Source organism: Sciurus carolinensis, chromosome 5 (assembly GCF_902686445.1).
Source record: "Sciurus carolinensis chromosome 5, mSciCar1.2, whole genome shotgun sequence".
NCBI classification, from domain to species: domain Eukaryota; kingdom Metazoa; phylum Chordata; class Mammalia; order Rodentia; family Sciuridae; genus Sciurus; species Sciurus carolinensis.
In genome coordinates, this window is record NC_062217.1 from 12,276,557 (window position 1) to 12,294,246 (window position 17,690).

General features: G+C 40.8%; 1 protein-coding gene across 12 annotated transcripts in view; it reads left to right on the top strand.

The window, feature by feature from the left end:
- Dock9 (dedicator of cytokinesis 9) overlaps positions 1 to 17,690 on the top strand; it is a 273,347-nt gene that overhangs the window by 223,829 nt on the left and 31,828 nt on the right. For all 12 annotated transcript variants that reach the window (XM_047553251.1, XM_047553252.1, XM_047553253.1 and 9 more), the window contains exons 39-44: positions 5,816 to 5,931; positions 12,357 to 12,494; positions 12,636 to 12,818; positions 14,450 to 14,563; positions 14,676 to 14,891; positions 17,053 to 17,110. In XM_047553251.1, the coding sequence (XP_047409207.1) occupies positions 5,816 to 5,931; positions 12,357 to 12,494; positions 12,636 to 12,818; positions 14,450 to 14,563; positions 14,676 to 14,891; positions 17,053 to 17,110 (825 nt within the window). The remainder of the gene's footprint in view (positions 1 to 5,815; positions 5,932 to 12,356; positions 12,495 to 12,635; positions 12,819 to 14,449; positions 14,564 to 14,675; positions 14,892 to 17,052; positions 17,111 to 17,690) is intronic.

Here is a 17,690-nt window from a genome sequence, read left to right on the forward strand (position 1 = left end):
CATGTTGTTAGCATGGTCGACTTCTATTCTCTCTCCCTGCCTCCCAGAGAGAACACCGGCTCCCCTGCTCGCTTCTCTCCTGTCTCGTTCCGCTTTCTTCAGTTTTCGGTGGCACCCTGTCATCAGTCACATTCCTCCCGCTTTGGCAGGGAACAGTTTGCCACTGACTCTTGTAGCCTTTGTCTGAGTGTTCACAGTTCCTCCTCACCCTGAGCTGGTCCGATGCCTCCTCAGGCATTGCATCTACTCCCAGGACTCAGTCTTCCTTCCTTCTCTAATTCTGAGTATGTCTGTGCTGAGTGACCTCAGCCTTTCCCTCCAGTAGCTCTTTGAGCTCTGAATATTCAACTCAACCACAGCCCCAGAGAAGGGAGCGTATACTGTAACATGTATGCATGTGCACAGTTGTGAACATGCCTAGGGAGATGTTCATACTTTCTGTTTACATCTGTGCCTAGGTGTCCTATGGGAAATTTGTGGAGATATCTTTTTAAAAATCCTACTTACCAATAAATACAATACCTTCTGTTGGACCAACCATATGACACAGATCCAATATGTGAGCGACCTGCCAGGATATCCCAGAGTCTAAAATGACTAAAAACAGCAAGAGTCCCTGTACATTTGCACCATTCACGTCCTCTGTGTCCAAGTAGGAAATGTTTTGTCAGACCTCAGTTAGACCAGCAGGGAGCAGCAGAAGCCTGTGAGAAACTTAGTCATCTGTGGTTTGGCCATCTACAGCATCCCTGGCCGTCCCCAGCACCCATCAAGAGTAGGACCAGGGAAGACACCCTATGTGTTGCCCATGAAACTCTGGCAGTGACTTAAATTTACTTTTTAACTTGGGTGGGAAATCATGAAAATAGCAATCATGGCTAATCATGGCTGAATAGTCTTAACTATTTGGAAAACCACTCTTAAAGAACAGATTTGTTGTTTGGGTCATTGCCCAGGTATATGAACTATTAACTAATTAACTATTGACCTATTTTAGTGTAACTTGCACTCATTGTTTGGCAATAGAAGAGATTTGTATCAAAGAACAAATTGAGAGTTACAGCTACCCGTAAACATGTAAACCCCCAAAGGAAGGGAAAACTAGGTGAAAAGGTTTATAAATAAGTGATGTATTCACCAAAAAAACAAAAAACAAAAAATAACACTTTGCATTTACTTTGTTATATATTGTTCTAGGACTCTATTAAATTCATTTGCATGATAATTCATTTTTCCTGCTGGTGGGATAGGAGGGAAAGCCAACTAAGAGGTAGAGACATGTAAAGAAAACTTGTATTTCATGTAACACAGTACAAAGGGCAATTTAAGATCACTGAGTTAAATTTCAGAGAATCTGATTTCAGGCCAGTGTGGGAAAGCATTCTAACTGAACTGCCTGTGCGTGGTGTGTACTGAGCCACCTGTGAAGCTGGAGCGGGCACTTGAAACCGGGGTTATGGAAAGGGGGATGAGGCCCTGCTGGAACGTTGTCCTGGTCACGTGAGCATGGTGTGAGGAGTGAGACAACATGGTTTCCGAGGCCTTATTTAGCTCTGAAATTCTGTGATATCTGTGAAGCACAGTAAGAAAATGAAGTGATAATTACTATATATAAGATAAATTTAGATGTGGATTAATATGAAAAATACAGAGAATATATGCATCTCTGAATTAAAATTAATCTTTCCAAAGTTTTTAAGTGCACATACTCCATCTTTAAAATTGGGTAAAGTGTACTCAGATGCTTTTAACGTATATACACGAGAAAGCAAATTAAATGTTTGTTTGCGAAGCCACATTTCTTGATTCTGAGATGCATTTTTTGCACATTTTGTACCATTTCTGAAATTGGGCTGTATCTTACTATTACATCTAGTATGTTTGTATATCTTTAATTGATACTTTTTGCAATTAATGGGTATCTCAGAATTGAGAGAGTCTGATACAATGCTTGTTAAAATCAGTCATTTTAATGTCCTTAAAGAGTACTTTAAACTGAAAAGTATAGTATGTCTAAACCAATTGTTCTTACAAGTTTTAGGTCTATATTCGTGCTAGTAGCATTTTAGACACAGCTGAGCTTTAGGTGCAGGGTTCTGCAGAGAAGAAGCTGACGGCATGACACCTCCTTCTAAACTACAAACTCCTGGATTACAGACTGTCTGCAGACCATTCTGAGCATATTTGTTTTCTCGTGTATGAATCAGAGCAGAAAGCAAATCACATAATTTTTGCTTTGGAGTATCATTCCTTATTCTATATTCTACTCCTTGCCTATCTGTGAAGAAGATCTTCACAATAAACATGGGAGGGAGGTGAATAATGATTTGTTGAAGTTGATCGGTTTGATATTTGGCATAAATATGTTTACATGGAGTAAAGTCATGTGCCATGAATTAATATATCTAAGATAGTAGATCTACATTTGGGGAATTCTCTTAGCAAGATTTCTCATCATTGAGTAATTTTGTTTTCTCATAAAACTTAAAACTTATTATTTTTCAGGATTTATATTTTGGTCTAGAGAAAAATAATATAAAAATAAGAATTTTGATTTCCCAAAGGAAAGGCAGCTATCAAGAGGGAAGCACATTGTGTGGGACTCGGGATCTGACTTTAGTCTGCTATCCCAAACATCTTCTCACTATCACAACAGGCCTGTGACTCTAGAATGGGCTTCTGCCCTGCTCACATCACCTCCGATGTCATGATGGTGAGGAGCAAGGACAAGTTGATAAATGTAGTCACCATTAGGAAGTTGGTCTATTTGGGTAAGATAAATTTAGAAGGTAGAATAAGGTTAATTAAAGCTAAGCATAGCAGATAACAAAAGGGGGTAAAAATCTCATTTTGGACCCCTATTTAAAATATTTTTGAGATTTTAGAGTAAGTTTTTATCAGTAACAACAATAAATATTGGGTAAATTTAAGCAGTGAATCCTAAAGACTCAGGTCAAAGATGTCTGTAGAGAAGTCCCGCCCTTCTGCTCTGACCAGTCAGGTGGAGGGACTCTGTACAGTGTGCCAAGGCACTACTGCCCCCTAGTGGAAACGAATATCCTTCACTCCACACTCATTTCCCTGGCCAGAATCTGCTTTCAAAAAGTTGCTCACCCTTGATTTAAGAAATTTCTGTCTCTCAAGACCACTTTCCTGGATTTCCTAATTCAATTCCATTTTACTGTGTTGGTTTATAACACAGCGACTGTTGAAAGTCTTCCTTCGTGTATAGCTTTAAGCTGCACCTTGAGGCATGCTGTCCTCAGTCTCAACGATTGAGATAGTCCATGCTGCCATTTATTTTTGACTTTTAAAAACAGTACTAACTTAGGAATCCTGATTTTTTAGATGAAACAGTTTAAGGAAATTCCAACTTGACAATGTTGTAGCTAAAGGGACTAGTTCTTTTAGATTCCTGTATGACTCACAGAGTCATATAAGACCAACAGATTCCTATATGAATCTCTTATTCTAAAAGATGCTACATAAATGGTATTTTGGCTTATGGGTGTTGTGATAGCTTAGAGAAATTTTGTCATTACATTTCCATATATGTATACATAATTACATAATTGCTTAATTAGCATGGCATATTGGTTACATATATTTTTTAAAACAGCACATTGTCACTGGTCAGACTAGGGAGGCTGAGGCATGAGGATTCAAGTTTGAAGCTAGCCTGGACAGCTTCTGAGACTCTGTCTCTAAAGAAAAATTACAGGGCCAGGGATGTAGCTCAGTTGTAGAATGCCCCTCTGGGTTCAATCCCTGTACTACCAAAAAACAAAACAAAACAAAGCAAAACCAGCACATTGTCAAATTCTAATTTTTAAATAGTTCCTAGGCTTTCAGCCAAAGGCAGGAAAATTCTTTACTGTGTGGGCCATCTCATTTATAATGGTCATCTGGATACACCTAACCAACAGATTTCTTAGAAAAAGAAAAGGACAGTTCTATGCAGAGAAAGAAATAAATTTAAACAGTCATTAAAGCAAGTTCCTTGTTAAAAATAAACCCAGACTAAAACTCATTTGGGGTAAATGGCAGCCCTCCATAAAGTGTTCCTTTGATCTTTGTGAAATTGTGGTTGGTCTAACAACAGGTGTTGTGTTTTTTATTTTGTTTTGGTCCCCTCTTACCATGGTTAATTATCACTTTAAAAATAGCCATCCATCTGTACGTTTTCCTCTTTCATTGTCTCTATCTTACCAAAAAAACTTCCCAAATGAACTAATGCCTTGGTTTATATAAAGGCAGTACAGTTAATATTCATCCCCCCAATATCCATTCATCTTTTCTCTGGAAGATTTCATGCCCAAAAAGAAAAAAGAAAAAGAAACAGAACTGGCAAGTTGCCAAATGTGTTACCTTTCCTCATCATGAGAGGCACTGGTTGTCACAGTCCTCTTATATATTGTAAAAAGTGCATCTGTGGCTTTGAAAAAAATCCTTTTTGTAGGCTTTTAAAAATCATTCTATAATTTCTAACATTTATTTAAGTCAAAAATGACAGAACGTTACTTTTGTTTCCTCCTAATACATACTATGATACGGTGACCTGGATAAGGAATTCCGAGTGTGGGTTGTTTTATCCCCATTACTGGTCTCAAGGACATGCCCTAGGTTTTCTGTACTTCATTTCCTGATCTATATATACAAAATGCCTTCCTCTCTGGAGTATTAAGAAAATTGCCAATTAATAAGCATGGAGTTATTTTCACTCCTTGGAGGAAGACATTACATTGTGTTTTATTATATTGCCATCTTTCTTTATAATCTAGATCAATACTGTAACATCTTTGCATCCCTGTATGTATTTCTGCTAATGCACACCATTTCATAATTTAATATCTCAAATTTTATGTCAAACTGCATTTATATCAGTACTAAATTGATTTTGCAGCCACTATACAAGATTTCAGTTTGTGTTTATATATGATTAAGCTAAATTTACATGACAAATTCTTCAAGGCCTTTCCTTTTCTTAAACATTTCTTTCAGTCATTGGCTTTTGTGCTTTTTATTAAAGCAAGTAGAAAACAGTTTTCTGTGCAGTCAACTCTTGATTATCATGCATGATTCTAGCTAATACAGACCTTGATGTTACTGACATAACACTTTGTAGCCCTCACGATGTACCAGACACTATTTTAAGAGCTGCACAGATATTAACAAGTTTAATCCTTACCACAACCTGTTGAGGTAAATGTGAGAAAACTGAAGTATAAAGAGGTCAAATAACTTGCCCAAGGTCAAGCAGCTAGTGAGTGGTGGAGCTGGGTTCAGTGACCGGCAGCCTGATCTCAGGCTCATTTTCTTAACTCTTTCCTGTGCTGCTGCCTCCGTCTGCACAGGAAGTTTGGGAAACCACATCCTCTGTCAGCACTCTGCCATTCTGACAACTTAGTCAAAATGGCCATCGTCTGTCTTGGTGCAAATCCTGCCTCCACTCTTTACTACCTGCTTCGCTTTAGACGAGTTGTTTAGCCTTTCTATGCCTCTATTTCCTTATCTGCAAAAAGGATGTAATAATGTACTTACTTCATAGAGCTGTTGGAGGATTAAATGAGATAATATATGTTAAGTTCCTTGACACGTGCCTGGCACATAGCAAGCAAACAATAAATGTCGTTGCCCTTCCAGAGTCAAAAAAGACTTATAATTAAATAGAAACATTACTAATATTCCCTAAAGGGGTATTAATAATACCTGCAGGGGAGCATTCTGTAAATAATCAAAAGTTGACTGCTACTGCCCTCCTGCCAGCCTTGCTGTCTGAACACTGGGCAGTAATCCCGTGTTGTGATTCATGCAGGCTACGGCCACTCGGATGCAGATGTTCTCCATCAGTCGCTGCTGGAAGCCAACATTGCTACTGAGGTTTGCCTTACAGCTCTGGACACGCTCTCTCTCTTCACATTGGCGTTTAAGGTTAGTGTCAAGCAGCATTTCAGGTCAGAGTTCTACTGTTAAATCCGTTCAACTTGCTAAGCTCAACCAGCCAAACTTATAGTCTTGTATTTTCACTTAAGCTTTTGCCACTGTAAGGCAGCCTTTTAATCCTTAAGTACCTTTAATGAAAGCGTCCCATGGTAGGTGGCTTGAATTCCCCGAAATGGAATAACACTTACCTGGTCCTCATGTGCCACATGTTTGGAAATGGTGAAACAGTTCGTTCTTGGCCAGAAGCAAGCATTCACGTGAAGAAACAGGGCTTTTGTAGCCCCTCAGGTTGATAAATATGGAATCTAATCAGGCGTTTCTACCTTTCATGTCTTCAAATATATTCAAGTGTTATAGCAATTAAAATCAGATGTTTATAGAGAACAGCAATTAATATAAACCCATTCATCTTTTGAAAATATTTTATCAGTCACTAAATTAAATGATAAAAGTATTCCAGGAATAGGAAATAAAAGAATAAAAGGTGTCTTCTTCTTTTTTTTTTTTTTGGGGGTCATGTTTTTAAGTTTTAGCAAATAATATTCAAGTGGTTGGAGATGAACTCTTCAACCACTCTTTTGTATTTAGGAACCTAACACTTCCCATTCTTTCTAAATGATTTCCAGCACAGAAAGAGGAAGTCAAGTTAGTGTTAATATTCTATGAATACCAAAACAGTATATTCATTGCAAGGGCATTTGGGAAATATAACCAAAGTCATTCTTTGTTATGCTTTACTTCTCTTTTCTACTTATAAAGCACATTTCTTCACTAAGAAGAGTAAAAATACTCTCGTTTTTTTGACATTCCTTTCATTATCATATACCTTTATTCTTCTTAGCAGCCCTGCCACGCATGCTCCCCATTAAATGTCCTTACTGGGAACCCAGTCGGGAGATGAACAGAAGACCACTGTGGGATGGGAAGTGGGGGCAGCGTCTTCTTACCTAGGACCTCTGCCGTAGCCACTCTCAGAGTGTGGCCTCTGGGGTGGCAGCAACTTGAGCCCTCGAGAAGTAGTTGGAAATGTAAATCCTCAGGCCCCAGCCCAGACCTGCAGTGTCAGGAACTCTGGGCATGAGACCCGAACCCTACAGCTTGAGGACCACCACCATACTAGAACCACTGAAGAGGTGTTGGACCCTCTTCCTATTTTCTTTTGGTGTTTTGATTTTAAATTCTTAGCACATAGGCAGTGGAGGTTCTGCTGTGAATGTTCAACCGTGCACCTGTGTCGGTGCACCCTGCCCAACCCACTCTGCACCGAGCAGAAAACCCCGGAGGTCAGGCCAACATGGAGCGGCACACAGGCGGGCAGGGCAAGGTGGCACAAGTGTGTTGCGGATGGCACCCGTTGCCGTGGCAACAGTTTCCCGATGGACTGCCTTTCTGTGGCTTGCTTAATATTTAGAAAGGTATTTGCCAGGGTTCCCAGATCTCCAAATGTCTGGTTACCAGGTAGGTTCTGACTCTCAAGGAAGAAATGGCATCTGACAGTTTCTGATGAAAGCTGGTCAGGACACTTGTTGTTTGACTGAACAGTCTTTGGGAAAAATACTTGCTGTCTCTAGACTTAAATTTTCTCATCTGTAAGATTGAAAAATAGTATCCACCTCACAGGGCAGTTGTGAGTTTTGAGTGAGATGACCCTCGAAAGGGCCGTCCACATCACTGCTACCTACCAGGTCCAGCTGACTGGAGCATGGATCCAGAGACACCATCCCATCTCTACCACTCACCAGCTTTTCAGCCTGGGTCTGGGTCTATCTGATATCTCAGTCCTGATTTCTTTAGCCAAAACATTGACAGTTGTACCTACTTCATAAGTTGAGGTTTCATTTTATTCTCGGGGGGAGCAGGTGCTGGGGATCGACCCCAGGGCCTTGTGCTCGCAAGGCAAGCACTTTACCAAAGGTTTCGGTTTTAATGAGAAGTCTACAAAACTTCCCTCCTGGGGCCAGAGCAAGCAGGAGCCCAAGCGGTTGCTCTAGCCAGGCAGTAAGCGCTGGTCTCACCTGGCTTCACTCCTGCCTGTCTTATGGTGATGGCCTGATCCTGAGAGGCTCAGGGAAGGCTAAGATGTAGAACTGAGGTGATCTCTGCCAGCATCTGTGTGCCTGTGTGCAAAGGCGCGTGCTGCGTGAAGTCAGCGCGCCCATCAAGATGGGAAGATGAGAAAGTGTCTGGTGCCGCCTGTGACGTTGCTAGCTCTTGATCTCATCTAGCTCAGACTCAAAGGAAGGTGAGGCCCACATGCAGCAGCCACTGGGATCTTCCTGGCATTTATTTGCTCAGCTGAGACACACGTTGTAGCATCTTAGAAAGCTCTTGTGTTAGATTTATCATCACTGTGACCAAAAGACCTCACAAGAAAAACTTAGAGGAGGGAAAGTTTAGTTTGGCTCATGGTTTCAGTGGTTCAGTCCATGGTCACAGACTCCATCGCTCTGGGCCTGAGGTGAGGCGGACTCACAGAGGAGAAAGTCCCGGCAGAGGGAAGCTGCTCAGCTCTTGGCAACGGGGAAGCAGAGAGAAAGGGAGGAGCCCAGGAGGCAAGATCCAACCCCACGGGCACGCCCCCAGTGGCCCACGACCCCAGCTGCACCCCTCCTGCCCAGGTACCACCCAGCACAGTAGTCCTTCCAAATGGTAACCCATCAAATGGATTAATTCCTTGCTTAGATTAGAGATCTCATGATCAAATCATTTCCCTGTTGCATTAACACAGAAGCTTTTGAGGGACATCTCATATCCAAACCTTAATGGATTTTTTTCCACATGTACTTGGTGCATTAGAGTTGTACGTAATCATGGGATTTGTTGTTACATATGCAAGCATATAGTGTGTGTACACACAATAAAACTATAATCTGGCCAATATTGATAACTCCCGGCACTTCCCCCTCCCTCCCCACCTTTCGCCCCCTGATCCTTTCCCTCCAGTGATCTCCCTCTGAGTTTTAGGAGACCCACCCCCACCTTTGTTTTCCTTTTTCCTCTGTAACTTCTGCACATGAGCACAGGACCCTTATTGTTCTGTGCTTATATAATGGTCTCAAATGCCTCTCATTTTTCTGCCAGTGACATCATTTCATTTTTCTTTATGACTGAATAAAACTCCCTTGTGACTATATACCCATTTTCTTTATCCATTCATCTGTTGATGGACACCTAGACTGATTCCAGTTTGGCTATTGCAAATCGTGCTGCTATAAATATAGGTATGCATGTTAGGAGGATGAATTTAATTCTACAGGATAAATACCAAGAAGTGGTATAGCTGAGTCATTGGTGGGTCCATGCCTAGTCTTTTGAGGAGAACCTTAACATATTTTAACATTGAACTGACTGATATAATTTTGTGCCAGCAAATCATCTTCTACAGATGGAGCCCTATCATAGTGACTCTCTTAATTGACCACATTTAAGGAACTGCCAAAGACAACCCAGAAATCAATTTCTTTTTTTAATTTATTTTTTAAATACATATTTAGTTGTCAGTGGATCTTTTATTTTATTTATTTATTAATATATGGTACTGAGAATTAAACTCAGTGCATCACACATACTATGCAAGTGCTCTATCGCTGAGCTACAATCCAGCCCCAGAAATCAATTTCTTAATAAGATTAAATGTTTGAAAAGATTTAAGTCCTGAATGCTGGTTGTTATTACTATATTAGCTCCTGCTATATGTTGAATGCCTTCTAGACCTCAGGCATCATCTGCACAACAGCCCTGCCTAATAGATCTCATCCCCAGCTCTACAGTGGAGAAATCAAAACTGAGACAGGTCAGGACATTTGCCTGAGAACACTACACAGCTGGTCTGTCCAAAGACCTTGTTCTTCACCAAGCCAGTGATGTATGTGTGTATGAGAAAGAGGAGCTGAGATGAGTGAATATCAGTGTTTGATTGATCTCTGGTAAGAGAAAAGAAGAAAATTACCAAGCACTTATCAAGTACAGGGTACAGTACAGGACACTTACACATAGGTAAGTTCATTTAATCCTAAAAGGGTATATTTTGTAAACTGAGGTAGTCATATGCAGAAAAATATGGTTCTTCTATGGCTGTCTTAGAATGCCTATTATTAACATAATACAAACTAATGCAGACCTTTAAGTGTTTTACAATATTGTCAGTGTGTTCACAGATTTAATATGAAAATGTATTTTTAGCAATTCCATATAGCACCTTTTCTTGGTTCCTGCACAGTGAGAGCTAATACAGAAGCATAAGGAGCAGTAGGAAGTAAGAGTGAGGCACACATGAATACCTGGAGTCTCGCTCGGTTGTCAGCGGCCTAGGTGCAACCACCTAGCTTGACCTGCAAAGGTGGACTAGGCTTAGGTCTTTGCAGCGACTGTGGAACCTCCACAGCAGAGACAGCGCTTCTCCAAACTGGATTTCTTACAGGTTATTTTAAAATCAGTGTCTAAATAGCAATAATACCCTATGCCTGAAAAGACTTGGCTGTCTAAATTAACTTTGTTACACTTATCCCATTTTGACACCCAAGACTTAAGTTTTTCTCTGTGTTCCTGAATCTTTAGGAATTACTGATGTTGAACATTTATTCCCTGAAAAGGCCATTTCCTGGGTTAAGCACCATAAGGCAGTGTGTTACAAAAGTCAAACCTGAAACCACCAGACAATTCCAGGAGAATTAGTCTCCACTTTATTACTAAAAATAAGTCTTGACTTTCTATTGACTTGTTGTATCATTTAATTTCCTAAATAGAAATTTCCCATCCTCAGTAAGAGTCAAAATGAGATACACTACATTGGTGTCTGTGATAATTTCTGAGTTGAGAAGTTAATGGGGACTTTCATTTTTCTGTTTTCCCCCTTTGGACCTTTCCAAATGTTCAAAGATTTATTTGCATTTAGAGTATATTACTTTCAAATGAATGAAAAATCAACAGAGCTACTGACAAAAAGGGCAGAACATAAGTGGAAAATGAACGAAGTAAGCTGGAGAAGATAAATTATTTACCCCTTTATATGAGGGTGAGCTCATATAATAATCCCCTTTATATGAGGGATTATTTGCATCTTAATAATAAATATGTTTTTCATTTCATTCTTACCATTCTTGAGATAAGAGGCCAGGAGGACTGAAACCTGAAAATGAGAGGCAAAGGCTTTGACCAGAGAGAGGATAGAGGAGAAATTTAATTGAAGTAGTAAGAACCTGGAGACACTCTGGGTCTTGGCCTATTTTTGCGGGGAGGGGGCCAAGCTACAAACAAAGACTACTGAGAAAAAGGAAAACTTCCTTCCAGGTTCACGAAAACTTTAATCCACTCATAATTTGGAAAGTAATTGCATTTTGAAAAGAAATACTTCCAAACTATGGCTCCTACGGAAAATTGTATTTACAGATGACACAACACATAAGCAGCTCCCCAAGACTAGAATAATCCTCTGTGTGTGTGTGTGTGTGTGTGTGTGTGTGTACAGCTGCTCACAGTTGAGAAGTGTATTCATTTAGTCATATTTTCTGCTCTTTAAATTGCTCTTCTTTCACGTGATAGAATTAAATATGATACCTCAGTGATATGATATGAATATGATATGATATGATATTATATGAAGATCACTGAATGCCAGGTGTTCTATCAGTTGTGACACATCTGTGCCTACTGGACCTACCTTTAAAAATTCAGTTTTCTTGAGTCTGATTTTTTTGAGTCAAAACTTCCCTCCAACAATAAGACGAGGTTAAATCTTGAATCGAAACTATGACTCCAGCCATAATTTGCTATGCAGTAAAATTATTTAGACATGCTAGATATGTCAAATGTTAAGTTGGTTTGAGATAGCATTCTCTTGAATTTTTATCTTTATAATCATATTTACTTGTGCAGAATGTGTGCATGTATTGCACCTGGACACACACAGGTTTGTCTTACTCAAAGGTCATGCATGTTTGGATGTGAAACTTCATGCTGGCTTCTTGCTGAGCTATACTTTGAGCTACTGTGTGTATTCAGCAACTGAAAGAAGATTTATCTAACCAACTGTCCCGAATGTTGAATTAGTGTGGATTTTTTACTGCAAGGAGGAAATTTTGAAGAATGGTTGGAAAATGATTAATTGTAGTCCTCTTGTTTTGTTTGATAAAATAAAATCTGCGAAATGTTGAAATCCTCCTAGCTACCTCTTAGTAAACCAGACCAAGTATATGTCAGACAATTTCTACACTTAACTTCCGTTTTCCAGTCACCATGCAAGGTCAGTGTAGAGCCAGAGCATTCTGTGCTTTCCTAGGGGACCTATAGCAGAGTTAATTTAAATTATAAGTTGTCTTGATTCTTGGAAAATATGATCTTTGAACCTGAAAATCAAGTGAAACCTCCTGGAGGTGCTGGTGTCTAACTGATGCTCTGTCCATGTGTGTTTCAAGAACCAGCTCTTGGCAGATCACGGACATAATCCCCTCATGAAAAAAGTCTTTGACGTCTACCTGTGTTTTCTTCAAAAACATCAGTCTGAAACGGCTTTAAAAAACGTCTTCACTGCCTTAAGGTCATTAATTTATAAGGTAAGATAAATTTACGATTTATGGGTGATAGTCATGACTGAGGGCCAGCGATCTCCTCTTGCCCAGGAGTTGAAGGGACCCCCCCCCGCCCCCCCGAGGACTAACGGTGCTGTGCTGGTCTGCTCCCTGTGTCCCGTCTAGTTTCCCTCCACGTTCTACGAGGGGAGAGCAGACATGTGTGCCGCTCTGTGCTATGAGATCCTCAAGTGCTGTAACTCCAAACTCAGCTCCATCCGGACCGAGGCCTCGCAGCTGCTCTACTTCCTGATGAGGAACAACTTCGACTACACGGGAAAGAAGTCCTTTGTCCGGACACACTTGCAAGTGCGTGTGGTTTAATCACCCAGTGGATTCTATTTTAGCAAGAAAACTTTGAGTGTAGTATTTTCCAGTTTACCTCATCTGGCCCCAAGGTAGAGAATTGGGAAGTAAAATTTATTGGTTTAGTTTATTTCCTACTCTTTGCAGTAAGATCCTGGCTCAGGATGTGTTTTTGTTGGTGACTTGATATTTAAATATTGAATCAATATTGTACAAGCTAAAATTCCACTGAATCAAGATTAGAAAAATAAAATAAATAAAAGAGATTAGACACTATGCCAGGGGCTGGGGACGAGCTCAGTGATAGGGCACTTGCCTCGCTTGCACAGGCCCTGGGTTCAATCCCCAGCACCAACACATACACCCTCATGTGAGGAGGCTCACAAGTAAACATGTTAAGTAAGATACAAAAAACTGAAAGTGGTTCTTTTCTGTCTTCTATCTACTAAGACATCTGCTATCTCTACAGCTTTAAGCATACATTTCTCTGCTCTGAGAACCAGGAGGATGCTGAGATCAGTCTTAGGTATTTTTGTATACTTTTTCTATAAGCAGAGTAGGACTCCCTCCTTCATCTCCTATTTGTCCCTTTTTTTGAAGCCATATTTATTGTATACACATTGCATGCTAGAATGTATGGACACAATCACAGGCCTCAGGGAGCCTGCAGTTGGATGGAGGTCCCAGGCAAACTGAGACCTTACAGTGCAGTATGCCCGGGCTGCTGTAGAGAAGCTTGAGTACACTGGGGGAGCATCTGTGGGGGGGCCCTGACAACTAGCTTCCCAGAGCTTCCCAGAGGATGTGAAGTAGGGGTAGCGACTGAAGGGCAGGGAGCATGTTCCAGGCCATGGCTGCACCATGGGAACTTCTCACCTATCTGGGGAACTGGAGAAGTTCCTCAGTGTTGAGTTCAAAATATGCATCTGAACTCATTGGTATATATCCAAGTCTTTGCATATTTGAAGGAATATTCTGGACCCCAGCATTCAGAAAAGATCATTTGGATTTAGATCTCAGCTAGGGAAACCATTGTTAAATTTAGGACAAGAGAGGATGGTATCCTGGAGGAGGTTATGTAAAAATGGAAGGAGGGGATTCACCCTGGTGTGGTGAAGGAGAGGAGGAAAGAAAGGTGGCTTCCATGCTTGAGCTCAAGCAACTGAGGCATGGCAGTGCCACTCATGAACTCACAAAAAGGCAGATCCCCCATGGCATTGTTAATGTGTTCCTGTTCTAATAGAAAAATGCAAGGGACAGTCCACCTCTTGAGTACATATAAGCTCAAACCAAAACCCAGGGAGGTAACTTGTAAGTTCTCCCTTTTTATGAGAGAGGTTGTAGGTAAGTAACTATCCAAGTGATGGGGACTGTTTCTCACTCTTCTGCACTCTTCTGAGGAGCATTTTGTTTTGCAAGTGAAATTGTTAAGGCTATCTAAATCATTTTCTGGAATAATTTTTGGAAAGTCCGGGGGAAAAGACTCAGACATCATTCCCCTCACTGGAGTGATCCCTGCCCAAACATCCTACCTCTTGCTCTGGTCTCATGTTCATCCTGACTGAACATAAAAGCTTGTCCTGGGCAATCATCTGAAGGAGAAATTGATTTTCTCGTGTTTCCATGTCCCTAAGGTCATCATTTCTGTCAGCCAGCTGATCGCAGATGTGGTTGGCATTGGTGGAACCAGGTTCCAGCAGTCCTTGTCCATCATCAACAACTGTGCCAACAGTGACCGGCTCATCAAGGTGAGTGGCCAGGCCACCTTTTACCTTTCACCCCCAGGACATCGCCTTATCATCTGATGTGGGGGCATCCAGGCAGAAAGGGGGTAAAAGCATCCTTCACCCACTGTTTTAGCACACCAGCTTCTCCTCTGACGTGAAAGACTTGACCAAGAGGATCCGCACTGTCCTGATGGCCACAGCCCAGATGAAGGAGCATGAGAATGACCCGGAGATGCTGGTGGACCTCCAGTACAGCCTAGCCAAGTCCTATGCCAGCACCCCCGAGCTCAGGAAGACGTGGCTTGACAGCATGGCTAGGATCCACGTCAAAAATGGGGACCTCTCTGAGGTAGGTAGCCCTGCCAGCCTCTTGACCTGTGGTTTTCCAGTTGTGGCCTGTTCATTCAAAGAAGCCAATTTTGAGGAAAATTGTCCCCTGTTAATCAAAAGAAGCCCATTAAAACTGTAATACCTCAAACATGTACTTTATTAGGGTGGGGTGACTTCATAGTTACCTGAGCACTTTAATGATTTAAAACAGATTGTTAAGGGCTATTTCTACTACAAAAGAATGTTGTTTGAAAGCTCTTAGAATTACACTTATTAAAGTACACACCAGTTCCTGCATCAGAACTCCTTCATAGTTGTAAGTTTCAGCGATTTGATGATAAAACTAATCTTTCTTGTTGTTAAGGTGATGGTAGAGCATCACTCTCCTCTTTTGTGAATGAAGTAGACATTAAGGTGTTCCTGCTGTGCAGAGTTGACATGTTTCAGCATTTAGACAGCATTACTGGGAGTTGGACATTCAGGCTTTAGAAACAGACTTTGAATCTAAGATCAGACATTGCCTGACTCAGTGACATTGAGTCAGTTTTTAAACCCCTCTGTGCCTCAATGACATCATTTGTAAAATGAGAAGTTAAGGAAAACAAGAGACTCTATACAAGTTCTGTATTCCCATGAGAATGCTCTTCAGTCTGTGCCTGTGACATTGGGCATGTCAGAAGTATTGTAAAACAGCTTACTTTTACCTTGAAATTTCAGTAACTATTTCAATTAGAGTCTAAGTTTGAAAATTTGTATACCTATTTTTGCATATTTATTCTAGGAGTCAATTTTGCAGTCATTCAGAATTATCATGTCATGGGTACCTTTACCATAATGGACTCCTAAAATTCTGAGAATGGAATAAAAATTACTACTACTACTAATTTCTTTATATTACAGCTAATAGGTCAGAATTTTAGCCTTTTAAAGTGATTTGTATGGCCCAAGTCTCTTCTTAAAAGAAGAATCCTCTGAGCTGCTGTTGTTCCTCTGTGCATTAATTTGTTTCCTCTTGCTGCCATAACAAAGTACCACAAACTGGGTCACTTAAAACAAAAGAAGTTCACTCTCAAAGGTCTAGAGGCAGGAGGTTGAAACTCAAGGTGGGCCTCCTGCTCTCTGAGCATCTCAGGGGAGAATCCTCACCCTTCTCCTGGCTTTGTGTTGCTGGAGTCCTTGGTGTTCATCGACCCACGGCCACTCACTCTGCCTCCATTGTCAGTGACATCCTCCATCACATGTTTGTATTCCTGTATCTCTCCTCTCTTAATGACAAACACAGTCATACGGAATGTAGGACCCACCAAATAAAAGTGTGAACTCCACCTCTCCTGATCAGACAGGGTCATGACTCTAACTCTGTAACAGACTTTCCTCCACATAATAGGCACAGTCAGAGTGCCTGCTACACTGCTGATGGATATTTGCACACATGCACATCCAGAGCCTCTGCAGGGCTGAATTCCCTACCCAAGATTGAGACCCTAGACTAAGGTCCACATCGTGACTGACAAGAACAGGGCCCCATGCATTAGAACCTGACTGTGGCTTCACTTCCACCAACTATCTTTGATTTTTTTTTTTTTAATGTGTTTTTAGTTGTAGGTGAACCCAATACGTTTTTTTTTTTTTTTTTAATGTGGTGCTGAGGATGGAACCCAATGTCTCACACATGCTTGGCAAGCGCTCTACCCCTGAACCTCACTATCTTTGATTTTTATAACAACATGACAACTTGGTGAAAGGATTTTTTTTCCTTTTTATGGTATTTATAGTGTTGAATTAGATTTTTCTTTCTTGATGTTGGGGATGAAACCTAAGGCATGCTGAACACATGCTGTGCCACTGAACTCACTACACTTCAGAATGTCATAAGAAGCATGCCTTTTGTTTTAACAGTTCTCTTTTTGCTTTAAGAGAAATTATGCAGAAATCTTAGATATCAGAAAAAAATGCTATTTTTAGCTTTTGTAGTAAAGCGTAATAATTCTAAGTAAAAATAAAGCTTAGCAAATTTACTGCCATTTGTCTCAATTCCCAGTTAATTAATGTGAGCGGTATCCCTTTTTTCAAGGTAAACTTTTGGCTATTGGAAACTCTGTTTGGTGACTAGTATAAGTACATCTATTCCTTAGACATCCTGTCATAAACAATTATTCTGAGACATGTCTTTATTGCAGGCAGCAATGTGCTATGTCCATGTAACAGCGTTGGTGGCAGAATATCTCACACGGAAGGGTAAGGAATGATTCCTGAGTGGTGAAAAGAATAAAACTGTACCAAGTAGCAGAGACTAATGAGAGCCATTAAGTCAGATCTAGCGGTGGGGGTGTGTATGCATAGAAAGTGCATTCACTGTTTTGTTCCCTGACGGGATTATTTGCTTGACTTTGTGGGCACAGCAGGAAGGACAGTGTTAAGAAAAACATGTGTCATACAACTTTATAGGTGACTCTATTCTGCCAAGGCCTGTAATGAGCTTTGCATCTAGGTGTCCCTGAGAGGCCAACCTGAACTGAAATAGTTCCCACTGGAGCTGTTTATCACTTAGGAGGCAGTTGTAATGGATTATCAGACAGATTTCCTGGAATGCAGCCCAGTTGGCTTTATTGTATAGAAGGCAGCCATGCTTCCCAGAGGGTGAAGTGGGCCAGTGAGACTTGGTTTGTGCATCAAGCCTTTGTTCCCAGATGAGCAGGCAAGGAATTCTTCCACAAGTTTCTTCTGGTTTTTAACCGGAATGGTTAAACACCATTTCCAAATCATAGCTCCAAGGGTAGTGTTTGGTTTCGGAAGACTGAGGTTCTTAGAGAATCTG